This window comes from Micrasema longulum, unplaced genomic scaffold (genome assembly GCF_059751315.1).
Source record: "Micrasema longulum isolate JH-2025_06_02 unplaced genomic scaffold, ASM5975131v1 h1tg001102l, whole genome shotgun sequence".
In the NCBI taxonomy this organism is placed as follows: domain Eukaryota; kingdom Metazoa; phylum Arthropoda; class Insecta; order Trichoptera; family Brachycentridae; genus Micrasema; species Micrasema longulum.
Window position 1 is genome coordinate 119,673 of NW_028278290.1, and position 19,574 is coordinate 139,246.

A 19,574-nucleotide genomic window follows, 5' to 3' on the forward strand; every position below is an offset into this window, starting at 1 on the left:
ATAACAGAAAATCATAGTTAGTACACTTACATATACATACAATAAAAACAAATACCATATCTGAACCAGTAATCCCATAACAACTCTTCACAGCTTGCGGGTTTCAAGAATCATAAGAAAGAGAGAATTGACCTCAAATATGTATTATAATTTATACTGGAATAATTCAACTCTACTAGAAAAAAAGATAAAACGTTAGTTTATCGTAAACTATTATAATAACTTTGTGATATTTTTTATCATAAGACTAATGTTTTCAGATGCAATATTTTGATAGATTCAACCAGATTCAATATCCATAATTTCACTGCAAAATAAACGAAATTGTTTTTCAAAATCCAAAATATTATTTTGTAAACGACGTACAAAATAATAATAGATAAGATAAATATTTTCCTTTGGGTATCAAAAGTGCTAACGTCTAAATAGTAATTGAAGAAAATGTGATTATGTTATAAATAAATTAGAAGAAAAATAAGTGTTTTATTGAAAATTATTGCTATCATTCTAATGTTTCATAATATTTTCGTCTTCCAATTTCAAAATACATAAAATATTTTATCTTTGGACTTCGGAAATGAAGTTTTCAATTTGGGAACTTAGGTTTGGACAACACCGACTACCTAGGTATTGGTTTGGACAATACCTACTAGTCGGTGTTGGTTTGGATCTATTTGATATGTTTCATTTTAACTGTTTTTTATATATGTAAAATCAGTAGCTACATAAAAAAAGACGGTATGGGGATATTATAGTCTATGGTGTTTTTGTGCAAAATCTTTGACTCTGCATTTAAAGTTGTCATACACAATTACCTGTCAAAATTAATAAAATAGTTGCCAAAACGGATGCGAAAAGTATTAAATAAAAATAATTGTCTGTTTTTATTTTTTGTGATTTAATCGTTATTATTTTTGTGTCCTAATAATCATAGTTTATTTGTGAGTTCTATTTTTTCCAACATGTGTGAAATTCGCGTAGGTGTGTAACGAGTATTTCAGCGTCTCATTGTTTCTTCAGTGTTATAGTTTTACTTTTAAGGGGTTTTAATATTCCCAAAATGGTGCGTGTCATAACTCAGCAAACCTATGATGATGTTGTGGCAGAAAATATGGAAGACTTCGATATGACGGCGGAAGAAGCGATAGAAGATGCTGTCAAGCAATTCCAAGCGCAGGTAAACATAACCTTAAATAACTCCTTGCTGTGTTTATTTAATGTATATTCGAGTATTACATACATATTATTACATTACATTATACGAAATATTCCCAATCAGCAAAAGTGCTGGTATGGGGGGATATAATATATTATGACACAATAGTAATAAAAAGTCGATAAAATAACATCACAATTATCAACAATTATCCTTTTCTCACTTAAAATTCTTATTTATTTTTTATTTTTTGTCACATTTAATGTTTATATCTTTTTAATTTATGAAAACTTAATTGGTCTTTTTATGTTAATTTTTTTTTTGTTTTTAGTACTTATTTTGTATGACTGTATGTTTTCTAAATAAAATAAATAAATAAAAATAAAATAAAATCACATAACACTCGTCACACGGGCTGTAAGAACTGTTTTTTTCAGGTGTTTTTTTAAGTACGAAAATGTTTTTGAATATTTTTTAAGTCATTAAAAAGTGAATTTCGAATATTAAACCAACCTAAAACAGAAAGTATTTTTTCCAAAGATTTCAGATTTTCGTTGTGCCAAAAGCAACTCTAAAGGCATATTTCTTAAGGTTATTATCCGTGTCCTGGCGGATGAAGAATACAGTTATGTGTGTTAAATATAACCAGAATCCTGGATGAGTATTTTTTTATTAAATGGCTGTTCTCTGGTAAAAATCCTGAAGTCTGCCTCGTGTGTAGTTGTTGACGCATTCGCAAACCTCGCTTGAGGTCCCGGGAAGGTCGACGTGAAATATTTGTTCTTAATGATGTTTCTCTTCTGAAGTATCTGACTGTCCCTGCACCTGAAGCGCAAGACCGATCACCTTACCTTTCTGTAACAGACTTTTTAAAAGGTTTTTAGTAGGTTTAAGGTCTAAGAAATTTAATGACGGATAGTAATATCTTAAATAAATTACATTTCTTCATCACTTCACTTCATTTAACTCATTGATTAACCATATTTTGCAAGTGTTTCTTTTTTGTCTGTTTTACAAATGTTTTATTTTTTACAGGGAGTCGATCTCTCCAATATTATAAAAGATTTGATTTTATCAGGAAAACCAGACAACCACATTGTAGCTGTGACCATTAGGAATGTTTCTAATATTTTAACCGCTGATACTTTAGACAAATCACAACTCATAAAAGAATTGGATGTTTTAAAGGTATTACTCGACTCTATAACTAATTTTGTAATAGGGAAATATCACATACTACGAATACCGATAAAAATATGTGAAATGGATTTAGAAAAATTAATTTTATTTTCAAAATCAAATAGATATTGCGGAAAAATGTTTTCATTAATAATTTTAAAATTATAATTGAAAAAAATATGTCTACAAAAATGCAAAAAGAACTGTTTGACCTTGACAATTATTGTGACATCAAAATTCTTAGCAAAGATCCATTTCAAATTAAACGGTCAAAAGGTGTTCAAAATTTTACCCAATTGTGACTTATTAGGGGCATGACCAATGATGAACCATTTTTGCGGGAATTAAAAAATATGTCAGCGTGTTTGCCTACCATGCAAGAGGTCTCGGGTTCGATTCCCGACATAGTTGAAATGAAATATTTATTTAAAAGGGTGTTGTCACACTGTAATATTTCATAGTCCCTGGGCTGGTTCCTGAAGCGAAAGACTGATCATCTTACCTTCATATAACAATACTGATCAAGATACGCTGCAATTGGTGTACCAATGCAGTTCCCTATGCACCATTAGGTGCGGAAAGGGAATGATGATAATGATGAATCCTGTAATATACATTGTTTTGCTCTCATTTAAAATATGCTATTTATATCAACTGTGGCGTCTTTTAATTTGTAACTGAGCATTTAGTTTTTATTTTTATATAATATTCTATCACAAGCCATGGGATGTCCCGCAAAATAAAATAAATAATTAAGTCTTAGAAATATCTAAACTTCCTTCCCTCCTCAAAAAAGTTTAAAGTTGTACTACTCTAGTAAAATACCCGTTAGTCTAAATAAATATCCTTTTGATTTTCAAAGTCTGAGTGCGATAAAGACATGGCTCACAAATTGATGGCCAGTAAAGAAGGCGCCTATTCTTCATTGATGAGCTGTCTGCGACAGGAACCGGTTATTCTGATACCCGCCCTCAAGTGCATTTCTTCACTCATGGATGGACAGCCAGACATTCTGAATGATGAAGGAATTCAAATCATGAACAAGTAATGTAGTATAAATATTACATTTTGAACAGTTCTATTAACACATTTGCGGTTATGCCGGCTATTGCCATCAAAATCATATTGAAAAAAAATGATGGATTGCCATCATTTCCTGGCTATAGAGCTGTCAGTTCAAAAGACATTGATAGTGGAAAGAGCTATAGCCTACGTGAAACTGAATTAATTTATGGTAGGGGGAGATATAGTATCCCTACAAAAAACAGTCGGCAACAAAAGTGTCCCAGTATGTTAGTAAAATAAGATTTACTTCAAGCCGCCAACTATGTTCCAATCGAAAGTGAAATATACCAAAAAATAAAAAAATTTATGATATTATGTATCCATATGAGAAGGAAAAGTGTCCGCAGACGTGTAAAATAATTTTATTTCATCGCAGTTTTAACAATATCAGCGCAAAATAATTGATGCATTAATTTTTATTAATTTAAGCTAAGCCTAATTTTTGTTTATAGTATTCTAGATGCTCAAACAGACAATGGAGTCATTTTAGCAACTCTTAAATGGATTTCAATTTGCTGCTTGAAACACGAACGCAATAGACAGAAGATATTTGATGCTGCAATATTAAATCATTTGAAAAAGATGCTAGAGACTCATAAAGATGCTAAGGTAAGACTTTTTTTTAAATCTACAGTCATGTACAAAATAAGATAGTTAAAATATATGATAGATACTTAATGCTAGATTAAAAGATGATTTCAAATCTATAATTAACAACATACGTAATATGTCATACAGGAATTAAATGAAAAAAATAAATTTAACTTATATAATATACATATTTATATACCTGTGCATATTCAAAATGAAAGATAGTGTTCACATTTCATTATTTACTACAGCGATAATGCCTGCATGCTGTCGCTGATTTCCTTTTTGAATTAATTATTATTTAAGTCGAATATGTCACTCGTATTGGCCAATAAGGTTATTACATACATTACGAATTATACACGGTTTTTCGGGGCCAGATTGCAAAACTTCAGAGGAGCATTTTATAATCTCAAAATGGAGTAAATCCTTAATTTCTTGTACTAGCAGTCCCTCCATGAACCCGGTCTGGTGCTTATCGCTTTGTTGGACAAATACATTTTTATCTCTTTTTTTTGTACAGAAGGGGTAGGGGTTTGCGGAAGAGATGCTGGTCCGAGAAATTAAAGATTGACTCCATATTGAGGTTACAAAAAAAATATTAAAAAAATAAAAATGAGTTTTTGGAAAAAAAATATTAGGATATTTTTTAAAGCTTACCATGAGGAATGTTCCTCTGAAGTTTCGCGGTCTGGCCCTGAAAAACCTTGTATTTATACATGAATTTTTTTGTTGCATCAGTGTTTTTGTCAGCACACTAAAATGATTTGGCGTGACGGGTATGTTTAAAGAATACATGAAAATTAATTAAAGTAAGTAAATTAGGGCAGTCAGTATTGCCATTTAAAAGCTTGAATAAAAACATCTCACATCTATTATCCAAGGAGTATATCTTAAAATGTCTTCTCGCTTCATTGTTATTATTCAATTGATAATTATTTTTGTACAATAGACATTTTATTAATTTAATTTGGACTTTTTCAACTTTATATTTCTATGGGTGGAGGGAATAATCCCAAAAGTCAAAATGCCTTACTTTTCAGGAGACAGTGTTTTGTGTCTCAAACATCGCGGGAATCAAATCTAACATTAAAAGAATGTCTTTTTTTTCCTCAATACTTATAGGAATTGTATTATTGCTAATAACCACCGGGAATACATAGTAAGGTGATAACTCTTCAATGTAACGTTGTTTAAGGCATAAAGTTAGAAAAGGTTCTTCTTCGAGAAAACTGTTTTGTAGCCGATAACTAGTAAATTTATTTTGTGTAATAAAGTATATTGATAATATTATCCTTAATGACGTTATTTGACTTATGTGTTTTGGAACACGTGTGGATATAGTTGCATACTACAAAATAAGCAAATAAAAAAAAAATATATAAAGTTGACCTGTGTGATTGTTCCCCCCGCCCATAGATTCATAACTTTTATAGTATGGGGACCAGATATACGTTGCATGTTGAACATCCGAAAAACTGTATCTGAAATTAATCAAAATAATAATATAAATACCTAATAATGCTGCATACATCTGTAGTTTCAAATCATAACATTCTAAAAAATTATAAAAGTTGTTTCAAAATATTCACAGAGTACCTATTTATTACAAAATATTCACAGAGTACCTATTTATTACAAAATATTCACAGAGTACCTATTTATCACAGATATTAAAGGAGGTTTGCTGCGTTGTCCGCCACTTGGTGTTAGATGATGATGTTAGAGTTGAATTTGGTAAAGCTCATGAACATGCGAGACTTATAGCCACAGAAACTCTCCATACTCTAACACAAATGCTCTCAGGTAAATAGTCATATTTGATAACAAACACCTGTCAGAACTCGAGTTGTTTTTGGGTTAAATATTGTTTTTTCTTGAGCATGTTTTCATTGATTCTAATTTTAATTCAATCTTTTAACTACTTTCAGTTTGGTTTTTTCCACTTATAATATTATTATTCTGCTTGAAATAATGAAAATAAAACATTTAAGTTTGTAAGTGAAAATTCTTGATGGAAGTTCATTATTATATAAATAAAAGACGAGTGATACTTTAATCCACAAATTTGGAATATCCAGTGACCGGTTTCATCGCTTTCGCGACATCTTCGAGACTGGTATCTTTATTAAGAAGTCCAATGTATTTATACAAAACAGAGGTAAGGATAGATAATTCAAAGTTATATGAAAGTAAATTAAATAAAGTTATTTTTATCTTAAGGATCATTATCATTTTTTTTTTTTTTTTCCTAGCTAATGAGTTGATATAATGCTATTTTAATGAGTTTAAGTCTTTTATTTTATTTTTAGTTTCCCATCCTTCGTGAGTGTGGTTTTGTTAATAATGATTTCTGAAAACAAAGGGTAAAAAGTTTTGTATAAATACATTGAACTCCTTAATAAAGATACCAGTCTCGAAGATGTCGCGAAAGCGATGAAACCGGTTACTGGATATTCCAAATGTGTGGATTAAAGTATCACTCGTCTTTTATTTATATAATAAAAATAATGAAAATTGTTTATTGATAACCTTAGCATGTTCATTCATTCATTTATGATTTTTTTTCACATTTAAACAATAACAAATAATAAAAATAATGTGTCCTCACTGCGGTTAACCGTGCTGATGCCACTTTAGAATATATTTTTTTACATGTGAGAATATACAAGAAGACTTAATATACAGAGAGAAATTACAAAATGTTAAGACAGTTATAAACACTATGTATTTATGTTTTTATTAAATTTCTACATGTATTTTTTTATATTATAAAACACACAATAAAATAACAAAAACAACATAAAGTATACTTTTGTGGAGCAAGTGATTCATTATTGGTTTGGACAAATGAGACAATCAATTTTACTTCTACCCACCCCCACTATCCATTTTTTATAATATAGAAACTTCACTGCTCCATTAAAATTAAGTCTAATTTTGTATACTATAAACTGAGATGTTTCTGTACTGTATGTTTCCTGAAAAAAAAAAAATCCCAGCTAACCGGCTACCCCTGCGCGCCTCATCCGCAAAGGCGGATGCCCGCAAAGGCCTGAAGGAAGTCATCCCCACTACAAAATTCACCTATAAAACTCGGCGTGCACCAGCCCAGGAATTTATCTCCGCTATCATACCGCTTTCTTATTTGGAACAGTCATGGTACAAGATATTTGTCTTCAAGTCTGGAGTTCATCTCCTCAGCCATCAGACCACTTCCTTATTTGGAACAGTCCCGGTACTGGGAGATGACTCTCAGCACTGCAACCGGCCGCTTCCATGCATACTTTGGAACAGCTTATGCACTTAGCCAGCCTTCCTGAGATTATTCTGGCGGACTTCAAAAAATGAGATGCATAATACTCACTAAGCGATTAATACAGAAATTAAAGATTCATTAGATTATATTTGATTAGTAAATTAATTACATCGTTTTCATCTCTATTTTAATTATTTAGCTTTACTATTGTTTACTATTTAGCATGAATGCTTGACAAATTTACTACTCTGCTCAGTGATAATTTTTATACATTTATTGGTATCATTTTAAGTTGCTTGAATTCCAACCGTCTATGCGCTTTGTAGCTGCAAGACGATTGGTAATCTAGCTTCCACATGTAAATGTTATCAACTATCAAAAGGTAAGAATAAATTATAGTAAAGAAATCTTTTTTGAGAAGGGAATATGGAAGTCTTGGGCTTATTTGACCCGTCATTCATTGGCTGGTTTAAATAGCAACTTTGCACACTGAGTAACATTCACCATTCTGCCTATGTTTAAACAACCACATTTCCGTCGGTTGACTTTTGTTAAATAAAAGAGGTGAAACGTTTGTTGATGTGAACTCTTTTACTTCACAAAAGTCGACAGATGGGAAGAGTCAAGGAAATGCAGATGATACAGTAAGTAAAGTGAATTCTAAACTATTTATTTCGCAAGCCCAGTCCTTATCACCTGCTGAGTCTGATGGCTCATTGAGGACATCCGATGCGGTGACTCCTGGGATGGCGACACCGGCTCAGAAGGAGGAATGGTCGACGGTACCTAAGATACGTCGGGTAGGACATTTTGTGCGGGGAAACATGTGTTCAATGGAGGAAAAGGCGCCATTATCCATGTTTCACTTTTATCCTTTTCATAAAGATACTACTGTAAATAATTTTAAGATATATTTAAATTCGATCAGTAGTTCAGCCGCATTCACGGTCTATAAAATAAATTCGAGGGGATATTACGCGTCATTCAAAGAAGGAATACCTGCAGGTGCTATAGAAGAAGTTTTAAAGCCTTGTCGCTGGCCACATCACTCCTATGTGAAGAAGTGGAAGAGTAGGGTTGTGACTCCGCACCTGTCTCGAGTAGAGTGACTAGGCGGTTTGCTGCCACTCCTGCTTCTTCCTCTTCTACATTATCATTTTTATACCAAAATACCCGCGGACTCAACACCAAATGCACCAGCTTTTACAATGAAGTAGCAGGATGTGATTTTGATGTGATATGTTTGACGGAGACGTGAATCAGTGATGGTGTTTTAAGTTCGGAACTATTTACACCGTATTTTATAATATTTAGAAGATGATGATGATCGTGCCTCATCTAGTAGTGCTCGCAGGCAGGGGGGGGGATGTTTGTTGGCGGAGACACAGAAAAGCTATGGATGTCCAGCGCTTTTCTGAGTTGGAAATAACTAATGAAGATCTGTGGCTTAGGCTATCCTTCAAAGGTACGATCACTTATATTTGTGTAGTGTGTTAAGAGGGTGCAGAAAAAAATTCTGCGTTATCTGTATCTCAGGGAGTAATTACCAGTGACTTTTCCCGACCGACTTCTTACTAGGAAATCTGATGTGTATATTTTTTAATGTGTTGAGAATGAATTGAATACTCGGTAATGTTCTCAATGTAACTAAAAAATAAATATTGAAAATGAAAAAGTGGCTACGTAAACTAGCCAATGACATCTCATAAGCCCTGTAACTGCCTAGACTTCCATATTCCTCCTCAAAATGTTTTCCCTCTCTTTTGCGATAAATTTAGATCTTATCAATAAGAGAGTGAAATCCAGCATACATTTGGACATGCTCAAAAGATTGTTGATTTATAATGAAGAGATTAGGCGGAATTCGGGGATTAGGGGAGCTGTCAGCGTGGAAAAAAGAGCTGTCTGGTGTTCTTCGTTTTATAATGTCTGACAGCATCCTCTGTTGGCCTGTGCGATGTTCAGTTACTAGTTTAATATAAAAAAGTTTGTATTTGCAGATTTTAAATCACAAGAGGCCTTCGTGGGTGATGTTTTGCTAACTATTGCGACGTTAGTCGTACGCCATGAATTCTGTCAGAAAGTAGAAGATGCCGGAGGCTTGAAATTTATCTTAGATGTAATGATTGAGTTCCACAACAAGGAAAAACTGAATCGGCAATGCTTCAAATTGTAAGTCTGTTTATAGATATCACAAAGCTTTTATAATTTATAGAAGAATACAGTTCTGTGGGTGAAATAGAACTGGAGTGTTTTTGACTTGATGGCTGCTCACAGATAAAAATCCTGAAAAAGAAAATTGAGAAGAGAAACAGCCACCTCGTAGTGTAGTGGTTGGCGCGTTTGCTTACCATTCCTTCGAGTTCAATTCCTGACATTAAATATTTGTTTTCAAAGGCAGTCTTACACTGAAGTATTTCATTGTCCTTGGATTCATTATTAAGAGTGTAATGGAATCAGAATCCTGGGCAAGTGTTTTCGGCTCGATTGATGCTCTCAGGTCCTCCTTCAATTCCTCAGATGGTTTGCACAAAACATCTCTATTTTTTCTTTTCAACATTTGTTTTTACAGGTGGTTTTACACTTCAGTATTTCATTGTCCTTGGACTAGCCACCTGAAGCGTAAGACTGATCACCTTACCTTCCAGTAACAAATTTGGTACAAATTAATTTGTCAGCATGCGTCGCACTCCGAGTATAAACACAAGTTGGTACATGATTACAACACCAGGTTTACTAGTATGGAAGGGCTAGGCTGTTCCTAGATATTGCAATAAATATGGCAAAAGGACACTGCAATACAGTATACCTAAAATATTTAACATGTTACCAAACAATATTAAACATACTGAGTTAAATACAGGAGTGAGACGTTTGCTCAAATTATGGTTAATAGAAAAAAGTTTATTGTGTTAGTAATAGTTTTTAATTTTTGATAATGTAATAGGTATGTAATGTGTAATATTTTTCAAGTAAAATTATTATTAACGTAGGTTAAGAATGAATAATCGAAGCAATTTATAAGAACTTTGCTGACGAGTTGTATGTATGCAACTCAGCAGGACTTTAATTTAAGACTACTTTGTAAATATTTTTGAAATTTTTTTTTTTTAAATTTAAAAAATGATCGAAGTACGCTGCATTTGATTTAACAATGCAGTGCCCTATGCACCATCGGGTGCAGATAAGTGTATGATGATGATGATGTAGTTTTGGACAATGGACTAACTAGTCACGAACAAATTTATAATAATAAGTCCCTACTTCACTAAAGACATTGAGCGAATGGAAAAAGTCCAAAGTTGTGCCATGAAAATCCTCAAATTACTTTAAAAGGTGCCCTCCCACCGTAGATTAAAAGCACCAGGACTTACATCATTGAAAGAATGACGGAAAAGATCTGATAAAATAGAAACTTTTAAGATACTAATAATTACTATGGCTGCCCTGCCCCCTACACGAGATTTATCTATTAAATCCCAATATAATTTTACGGGTCATAACTGGAAGCTCTATTGTCTCCAATTCCAACTCAATCTCAAGAAAAACTTCCTTTTCAGACTGGAATAAATTGCCAAGCCCAGTTTTCCATTCCATTCCGGTCTAATAGTTCAAAAAAGGAAGAAGAACGCACACAGAAAGCAATACACGAGATATCGGCTCACCAGCAAAGGCTGCCTGCCTACAACAAATAATAATAGTATCATAAACAAATCCTTAAAATTTTTAAGCTATATCAATAGAATTACATCCTATTTCAAAAATGTTTGTATTCTTAAAACACTTTTTTGATCTTTCATCACCATTGGCTCTACGCCCAGTAGCGCGCGCTGCCGGCCTCCAGAGGGAAGTTCTCCGACACCGAGAGTTCGCGTACTGGAAATATCAGTTGAAATATGAAATATCAATGCGCGATATTTTAGAAAAAATCAACATTTACGAAACTACCATAATCATGTGGATGCCTTCTGAAACATTCGTCACCATCTCCCTCTATCCTGGCATGTGCCCCTTCCAGTCCCCGGTGCTGATAGCATCCACATCCCGCTGCACTCCATCCAGCCATCGGAGCTTGGGTCTATCGACGCTACGTCTACCTCGGGTCTTTGTGTGAAGTATCTTATTGGGCACACTCTTTAATCATTCTTTCTACGTGCCCTGCCCCCCGCAGCCTCCCTATTTCGATCGATTGAACTATGATGGGCTCATTATAGATATTGTAGACTTCTTCATTGCACCATATTCTCCAAACTCTGTTTTCCTTCTTCTTTGGCTCTATTCTTAAATACATCTTGAATCGGTTCAACATATTTCATACCATGTGTAGAAGTATTTCTTTTAATTTTACGACTTTTTATTATAATATTATTATTATGTTGCAGATTAAAAGCTCTCGCTGGTCACGATGATGTAAAGAGAAATATAGTAAAACAAGGCGCTGCTACTCTCATCTGCACCGCATTAGATACACACAAGGTATGTTTACAAATGGATTTGTAAATTGATCCTTGTTTTATTCTGAATCATGTGCATCAATAAATCTGAACCAATGGCACCTTCACCAAACCATCCACTGTGATATGAGAAAAACAACCATTCTACCATTCTCAGCACTCTAGGTTTGATTCCTTGCAGGGTGGACGTGAATTATTTGTTTTAAATGGCCACGTGGCCAATATTGCAGTGTAGAGCCATCTACACTGCAATATTTCATTATTTCTGAACTGACACTGTAGCGTAACTCTGATGACCTTACCTTTCATGTAACGAAAATAATCAAGATACGCTGCAATTAGAGCACTGATGCAAAGCCTGGCAAATAATGATAAAAAATTATATTAAAATGTCCCTTACATCATATATGATATTAAAAATTACTATGCATGTATTATAGAATTCAGAACCTTTGGCAGCAGCTGGCCTCGGCTGTGTGGCAGCGATAGCATTACGGGAAATAGAAAATAGTAAATCTTTCTTTGACGCTGGAATACCAGAGGTTCTTCTTCAATGTATGAACGTCCACAAGGACTCATTAAGAGTTCAGGTAAACTATACAGTTATTTATTTGAGCCACATTTGTTTATTGAAATTTATTTTATTTTATTTGGGATTTTTACAGCTATTACATAAACAAAATAAGTAAAAAAATCTTAACAATGCTAAAGCCAATTAAAAAAATCCACTGTAAATATAATGACACATAATATATAAGAAAAGAAGTTTAGTAATTGTATTTGTGTGACGTTTGTATTCATGTGTATGTGAATGTTTGTATGCGTGAATGAATGAGGGAGAGGATACATGTGCGTGTGGGAATGAATGAGGGAGAGGGTGCGTGTGTGTGGGTGCGTAAGTATAAAAAAATTTTTGTTTAAAACTTGCAAATTGTATTAAAAATGGTACAATAAAGAATTGGTAGATAATTTGTAGGACTGCCATCATACTAATTATTTTTATAGGTTATTCCTGGTAAGGAGGATGTAATATATTGGTTTTAAAGATAAAGGTAAATATTTCATTGTACCTGAACCTGCCTTACAAATTTTTAGCTATTTACAAATGTACAAAGCCTTACAAACCAATTTAATTTATTTATACTAATATTTCGTTTTGTGGAGGAAGCTCGTGGCATTTCTTTCCTACAGAGGATAGGCGGTTGACTTAATAATATAATGTATTTCCGTGATTACAGAAAAATGCTTGCTGGGCGATACGGAACATGGTGGCCCGGTGTCCCGATCAGAGGGCTAAGTTTTTGGAACTCGGTGCCGAGGAATTGGTCAATGATGCCTTGAAAAGGTTTGGAAAGGAAAGCGGTCACGATATCAAGTCCGCCCTCCGAGACCTCGGCTGCAGTGTTAAACTGGATGAGCAGTGGACCGGGAAGGGAGGCAAGATCTATACTTCCGCGACTCGAGAACAGGAAGTCTAGTCTAGAATAATAATGGATCAGAAATCATTGAGCAGAATAATTAGGATATATAAAATAAAATTTTAAGTTTTCACCACTTTCAACTTTTTCATAAGTTTTGTGAAAAATTCTAAAAAAAAAATATTAAAATTAAAAAAACACATTTTATTTATTATAATTAAAATGCAGTTCCACCAAGAAATATCGCCATTCAGTCTATTTTTGAGGTTAGTTCACTAAATGCAGCTTGGATAACAATTTTCAAAATCTCATGTAACGTTTTAAACAATTAAGCAACCCACCTTTCAACATAGCTTTATGCACCCCGATATTTTTTATTGGGTATTTAAAACTGAATAGTTTATCAATTTCAAGACTCCGTGGTTCAAATAATTCATATCTCACGAGTCTAGAACAGTACAATATTTTTGTAAAAGTAAAGACTAACTATTGGCGGAAAAGAATTCTCATGTTAATTTTATCATTCCTTAATTTAAATTTATATTTAGCAAACTAATAATTATTTTAATTTATTTTTTTCACATTCAGTAAATAATATAAAATGTATTATAACTGGCATTAAGAAAGATAAACGAAATATTTATATTTAATAAAATAATACAATTATTTAGTTAACACTAAGTACTCGTATGTACATATTTCTTATTGTCACAAAATTAGGTCGTCACATTAACTGCTTTGCAACACATTAATAACTTGTACTGCCTTTTGTATTTTTTTAATAAAGCTTTAAATATAAGACTAATGTTTAATTAGTAGGTATCATACTCTCAAAATCTTGTCAAATTTTAAATTAATATACAGTTGAACTTGGTTATAATGATCACGGAAATTGCGAGATTTCGGATATAATAAGGAAACATTTTAGTTTGTGGATTTCTCTATACATTTATTCACTTTTATAACAAGCTTCTTCTCAGACACACCAAACAAAAATATTGTCAACAGCTGAGCAAAAACTCAAGTAATAAAATCCAAATGAGGGACTAACTTATTACCGATGACGATGGGCGTTGGGATCAGTTGACATTTATGATGCTATGTAAGTGTCTAAGTACCTAATCAGTGTTTTCGCCGACAACATTGACAAAGTATCACATATATGGTTGAAATTGCGTTTAAAAAAATCCAAGCTTTGTGAACTTAGTAAGCACAGGCTCGGCATCTCATTACAATTTACAACTTCTTTTGTATTATGAACGACATCATTGTTTCGGGGGTTTTTACAATGTTTTTTTAAAATGTTCTGTGGTCAATGCATAATGAACATTACAAGTGAGTGATGTCAGATAAGTTAGAATGTAACTCTTGAATTGTAAACATGACTACTAACAAGCGGATGTGCTTTAATTTGCGAAAAAGTGGCAATTATTTGTAAAATATAACGTGGCGCAAAATATTTAGAAGTGTGCAAAAAGTATTCTCTATCCTTATCACATCATTGTCAACATTGTGAAAAAATACGAGTGTTTATTTATCTGAAAACGAAATTTAATTTGAGAATGGAGCACTTCGCGAGCCGGGTGTGACCTGCGGGCCGCCGATTGCTAATCGCTGGTATATGCATTATGTTGTACAAGCATAACGTTCATTTTTCAATTGAATTAGAATTCAAACATTGTTCAAAAAGAAAATGACAAAACGAATAAAACAATTTTTCAGATGTATTAAAAATATATTTTGTACATTGGGTTTAAAATTACAAATTATGACACTGAAATAATAATAATAATAAATATATCAAATAATACTTTCACAAAATAAGAATATATTTCTACAAGAACATAATGTACGATAAATACAGTTTTTATATAGATAAATTGTATAGTAACAAATAGTTATGGAATGGTTTTTAATGTTATTTCACCATAAAATATAACGATCGGTAAAAAATAAAAAGTGTAAAATATTTTTTAAAACAATTTCTCATATACATAACCTAAAATATAATAAAATAAATACACAACACTACATACATAAAACAAATTGTCAACGAAGACAAAACTATTTCTGTTACATTGAAAATAATTTTTAAAGAAATAAACAAACAGATATCTCAACAAAGACAAAGAATTTAACTATACTACATTGAATAAATTATTAAACATTGATTTACAAGTAATGGCAAATAAATGTTTGCCACGGGAGGCCACAATGGAGTCCTAGTCCTGATGCTTATTGTATGGTAGTGAAGTTTGGAATTGGAAAAAACAAGGATGAAAGTAGGCTGAATGCTGTTGAAATGCAATCTCTTATGCGAATGTGTGGTAAAACTATGTACATAGGTGCATAAATATCGAGATCCGTGCATTATTTAAGGCCGAGGTAAGCATTATTGACAAATTAAGAAAGAAGTACTGAGTTGGTTTGGACATTTATTGCAACAGAGAGGTGAATTGTAGATTTATTAATTCTTTTAACAATTGCAGTCAGCATTACTTTACGGGTTGTTTAATCCATTACGTAATGCAGACAGTAAATATCAGGTAGAATAACATTACGAATGACGAATGAATGAATATAAAAAGCAAATAGCTGCTAAACTGCCGATATGTGCAGAACAATTTGCCCATATCTGCATCTGCCCTGCCCCATTCAGCCAATCCGAAATCCATAAATTACTAATTAGATGACAAAATTTATACACTGGATGGGTAAGAGAACATAGCGGAATTCTAGGTAGCGAAAGAGCGGATGAAAAAGCTCGGAAAGCGACGCCTAAAAAGGCACCTACCAATTTTGCCGAGTTTCCTCTTAGTTTTGCTAAAAGAAAAATTAGAAGGATTCTGTGATTCTGGAACGAACGTTATTTGAATGAAACCACAGGGACAGGTAACCAAAATGTCATTTTTTTCTATTTTCGATGCCTGGTTTCAGGAAAAAGCAGCGAATGAGCTTCGAACTCACAAATTCTCACGAGTCATGGCGGGTTTATGAGCTACATGCGCAGCTTCAAACTTTCCGAGATCAACAGCTGTCCATGTGACGATGAACCCCTCAAAATGCCGCCTCCGCCTCCGTGGTGTAGTGGTTAAAACGCTTGATTCACGCACGGATGGTTCCAGGTTCGATTCCCAGTGAGAACACAAAAATTAAGTGTGATTTTACTCAAGCCTGGGTGTTCTGTGATGTAATTCACTGTTATTTGGTCTCCTGACCTGTTGTGGTGCAAAAAAAATATGTTCCTCGCTTGTTGATGCATTGCCCCCTTCTCAACGTCGACATAACCCGGGGACGCAATGCAGAAGCGTTGATGAGGATCTAAGGCACATCCATTCTGTATTAAGTCACAATAACTTATCGCAAGAGGTAGTATCTTTCACGGTTAGAATAGAAAAGGTAATAAGGACAATAAATGATAACAGGACACAAAATGCCGGGATCTCTTTAAGAGAAATGGAAGACCTACTGATGTCTATCAACAGTCCGGCTTCTCTTGAATAAGTTTTCTACGGTTTCCTCTTCATTAAGCAAATGCGGAGAATTTCCTTTAAAAGTCCACAGGCAAAATTCATATCATTTCCCAGCACTACTCAAATATATACAGGTGTTTTTTAAACCCTGTCACATCCGAAACCACGATGATCAGTATGGACAAGAAGACATATTGGCATATTTAAAAATATATTTAGAACAAAAAATTTTTTGAAAAATAAAATATTAAAAAAAAACAAATGGTTGTTTACTTCTGCAGGGAAGAAGTGAGGGGAGCGCGACCATGCTGTTGCCTGCATATCAGACTCCCCCCCTCGTTTCTCCCCTGCAGAAGTAAGCAACCATTTGCTTTTTTTTTTTTTTTTTGAATTTTATCGGGCCCAAAAAATTATTTTAATGTGCCAATAAGTCTTCTTGCTCATACTGATCATCGTGGTTTCGGATATGACAGGGTTTAATGAACACCCTGTATAGGCGGAAAACAAAATCCACTCATGAAATATAAACGTTGTACATTATAAAAAAAAGGACAATAATACTGCAACTACCGTATAAAGAGTATAAAAAAATAATTAAACCATACTCGGCAAGAGAATTGCCCTATTAATGGGTAAAATTTACTACAAAATATGATGTTAGATAATAAATAATATCTTTTCAATCACTATCAATATACGAAACGTTGGCATTTTCCGAAGCTCTCTTGAGAAATTCTTGAAATTTCCATTTGTTATATTTGACAATTCTTGCTCCGTTTTGTATTGTGTGGACTTTTACTTGTTCCGTGTATTCCAAATTCACTAAAAGCTAAAGGAACAATATATAAATATCACACAATGTAAATAACAATCATGTAAAAATTATGTTTCTTTTTACTTACTTTAGGAGTGAGGAGGAAATATTGCGAGTTGTCGGTTGTAGAAGTTATATTAACCAATAACTGGAACATTTTTCTCTCGTTGATCGGATCCATCCCTTGATTTACCTCATCCACACACCTAAAGGAAATAAATACAGGCCATTACCTTATAATATTCATTGGTTAACTTTAAACTGGATGAATATTGAAATGAACAAACAAGGTCATTGGCAAACCTCCGTAGCTCTGTTTTAAAGTCTGCTGTAAAGTTTATCTTTAAATTCTGGGCTCTCTGATAAGAATCAAAAGAGGCATTCAAAGCCTTCAAAGTAATGGATTCGGTTTGCCATTTTGTGGCTTATTTGATTGGATACTTTTTTTTTAATAGGTGACTGTGACCCAGAAGTGGGCCACAGTGGTCCAACCTTAAGGTTACGGCAGATTAGACTACAGAATACAGCGAATTATGCTATTAAAATTAAATAAAAGGTAACTGTTTGTTATTATTTGTACTTTATGTAAATTCTACCAGACTTTGAAGATAAAAAAAACACAGTTTCCATTTCGAGTTTATTTGGGGAAACGGTTGCAATAATGGACTTCCTTTTCGTCTTGATGCTTCTCCCCTCTTTTTTTGAATCTGCCTTTGGTAACCACGAAACTGGAAACTTTTTATTTGTATAAAGAAAAATGATCCACTGAAATGATTCACTGTAACTCGATGACAGTTTTTGTAAATATAAAAATAAAAAAATTTGCAAGGCCTCTCCCAACAAACTAAAACAGTGTATTCAAATAATAAACATTGATCAATGAAGGAAAAAATCGAACCTTTCAAATTTTAAACCAGTATTAGAAAAAAAAATACATGTAAAAAAAGTTTTGTCGTGAAGGCGATCAGTGTGGCAGAAGGGGGTATAAAAAAGTGTACAAACAACAAAAACTAAACAAAAGTGCAATAAGTTGTCGGTTTGTACTATGATTGGTCTTGTAAATAATTTATTCCGCCATGAAAAATATCTTCCTTAAAACAGGTTTCACCTAGCTCATCATCATACCCCTGTCTGCTTCTAGTGGTGCATAGGGCACTACATTAGAACACCAAATGCAGCGTATCTCGATCGTCTATTACAAGAAGGTGATCAGTCTTACGCTTCAGGGACAATAAAATATTGCAGTATGAAACCACCCTCAAAACAAATATTTCACATTGACCCTGCCAGGAATCGAACCCGGGCCCATTTCCTTTTCAAGGGTTTTTACCTGAAAGTAGTCATCAAGTCAAAAACACTCATCCAGGGTTAATAATTTTATAAAAAATGTGTTGAAATAGAAAAAAATGTGGTAGATTGTAAACTTTTTTCTTATAGCAAAACAACATTAATAATTGTCCTACAAATTGTATGTAATTTTGTGTTTTTAGTACAATTTTTTTGTCTCTCATTGAGCTCTTTAACACACAATTTTATATTATTTTGAAATGCATAATTTCTGTCAGGCGCACTATAAAAACATCTGAGCGGAGGATGAATGCTCTCATATCTCTGTGGCTTGGATCTTTACAAGGAGGTCTTCTTTGATAGCGCATACAATTTGGTTGTCAGGGAATCTGGACGTGTTTCCAGAAATCAATTGAATGGAGTTAAGGGACTCCGAAAATAGTTAATTACATATACTTTTTTATTGACATTGACCCTCTACAAAATGTTGGTAAGAAAAATATAAAATCTGACATGAGCCAATTTAGATCTGAACCACAGATCTATTGTCGAATCTCCTCCTTCAAACGAAGGTTCTTAAAGTATCTGGCTACTGGGTCAGGGCGAGCGCTCTCACATCCTCAGACAGTGAAATGATCCCCCGAATATGCGGCTTCTTGCGGTGATGTAAAGTATCACATTGACTTCATACTGGGAATACTCGGCTAAAATAGTTTGGAGAAAAGAAGAAATGCATACTTGCTTATGTATTTTTTCCTATTAATCCGTGGTATTACGATCAACATAGGTGTAATGGAGAGTATTTTTCTTTATGTTCCTAACGACTACCTTAGACATAGGCAGCTTTAGCTGTTTTGTCTTCCTGCTTGCAGAACCAA

At 33.4% G+C, this 19,574-nt stretch overlaps 2 protein-coding genes across 2 annotated transcripts in view; one reads left to right on the top strand and one right to left on the bottom strand.

Annotated features, from left to right (window-relative positions):
- The first annotated feature begins 593 nt into the window (after positions 1–593).
- LOC148277030 (armadillo repeat-containing protein 6 homolog) lies at positions 594–13,219 on the top strand. Its single transcript, XM_088233432.1, has 9 exons — positions 594–1,177; positions 2,192–2,344; positions 3,198–3,379; positions 3,853–4,009; positions 5,662–5,797; positions 9,251–9,422; positions 11,633–11,726; positions 12,145–12,294; positions 12,943–13,219. Exons 1-9 carry the CDS (start codon positions 1,061–1,063, stop codon positions 13,180–13,182), a joined length of 1,401 nt encoding a protein of 466 aa, XP_088089558.1. The 5' UTR covers positions 594–1,060; the 3' UTR covers positions 13,183–13,219.
- Positions 13,220–16,966: 3,747 nt separating this feature from the next.
- LOC148277031 (structural maintenance of chromosomes protein 5-like) overlaps positions 16,967–19,574 on the bottom strand; it is a 34,214-nt gene continuing 31,606 nt past the window's right edge. Inside the window, exons 17-18 of the mRNA XM_088233431.1 lie at positions 17,498–17,615; positions 16,967–17,424 (exon numbers count right to left, since the gene is read on the bottom strand). Of these exons, the coding sequence (XP_088089557.1) occupies positions 17,275–17,424; positions 17,498–17,615 (268 nt within the window). The 3' untranslated portion in view covers positions 16,967–17,274. The remainder of the gene's footprint in view (positions 17,425–17,497; positions 17,616–19,574) is intronic.

What these genes read in the sequence shown, in the direction of transcription:
- LOC148277030 (XM_088233432.1), top strand. Translation starts at nt 1,061, where the DNA reads ATGGTGCGTGTCATAACTCAGCAAACCTATGATGATGTTGTGGCAGAA. An exon ending in AATCGGCAATGCTTCAAATT is followed by an intron (nt 9,423 to 11,632) that starts GTAAGTCTGTTT and finishes ATTATGTTGCAG; the next exon opens with ATTAAAAGCTCTCGCTGGTC. An exon ending in CCGCATTAGATACACACAAG is followed by an intron (nt 11,727 to 12,144) that starts GTATGTTTACAA and finishes CATGTATTATAG; the next exon opens with AATTCAGAACCTTTGGCAGC.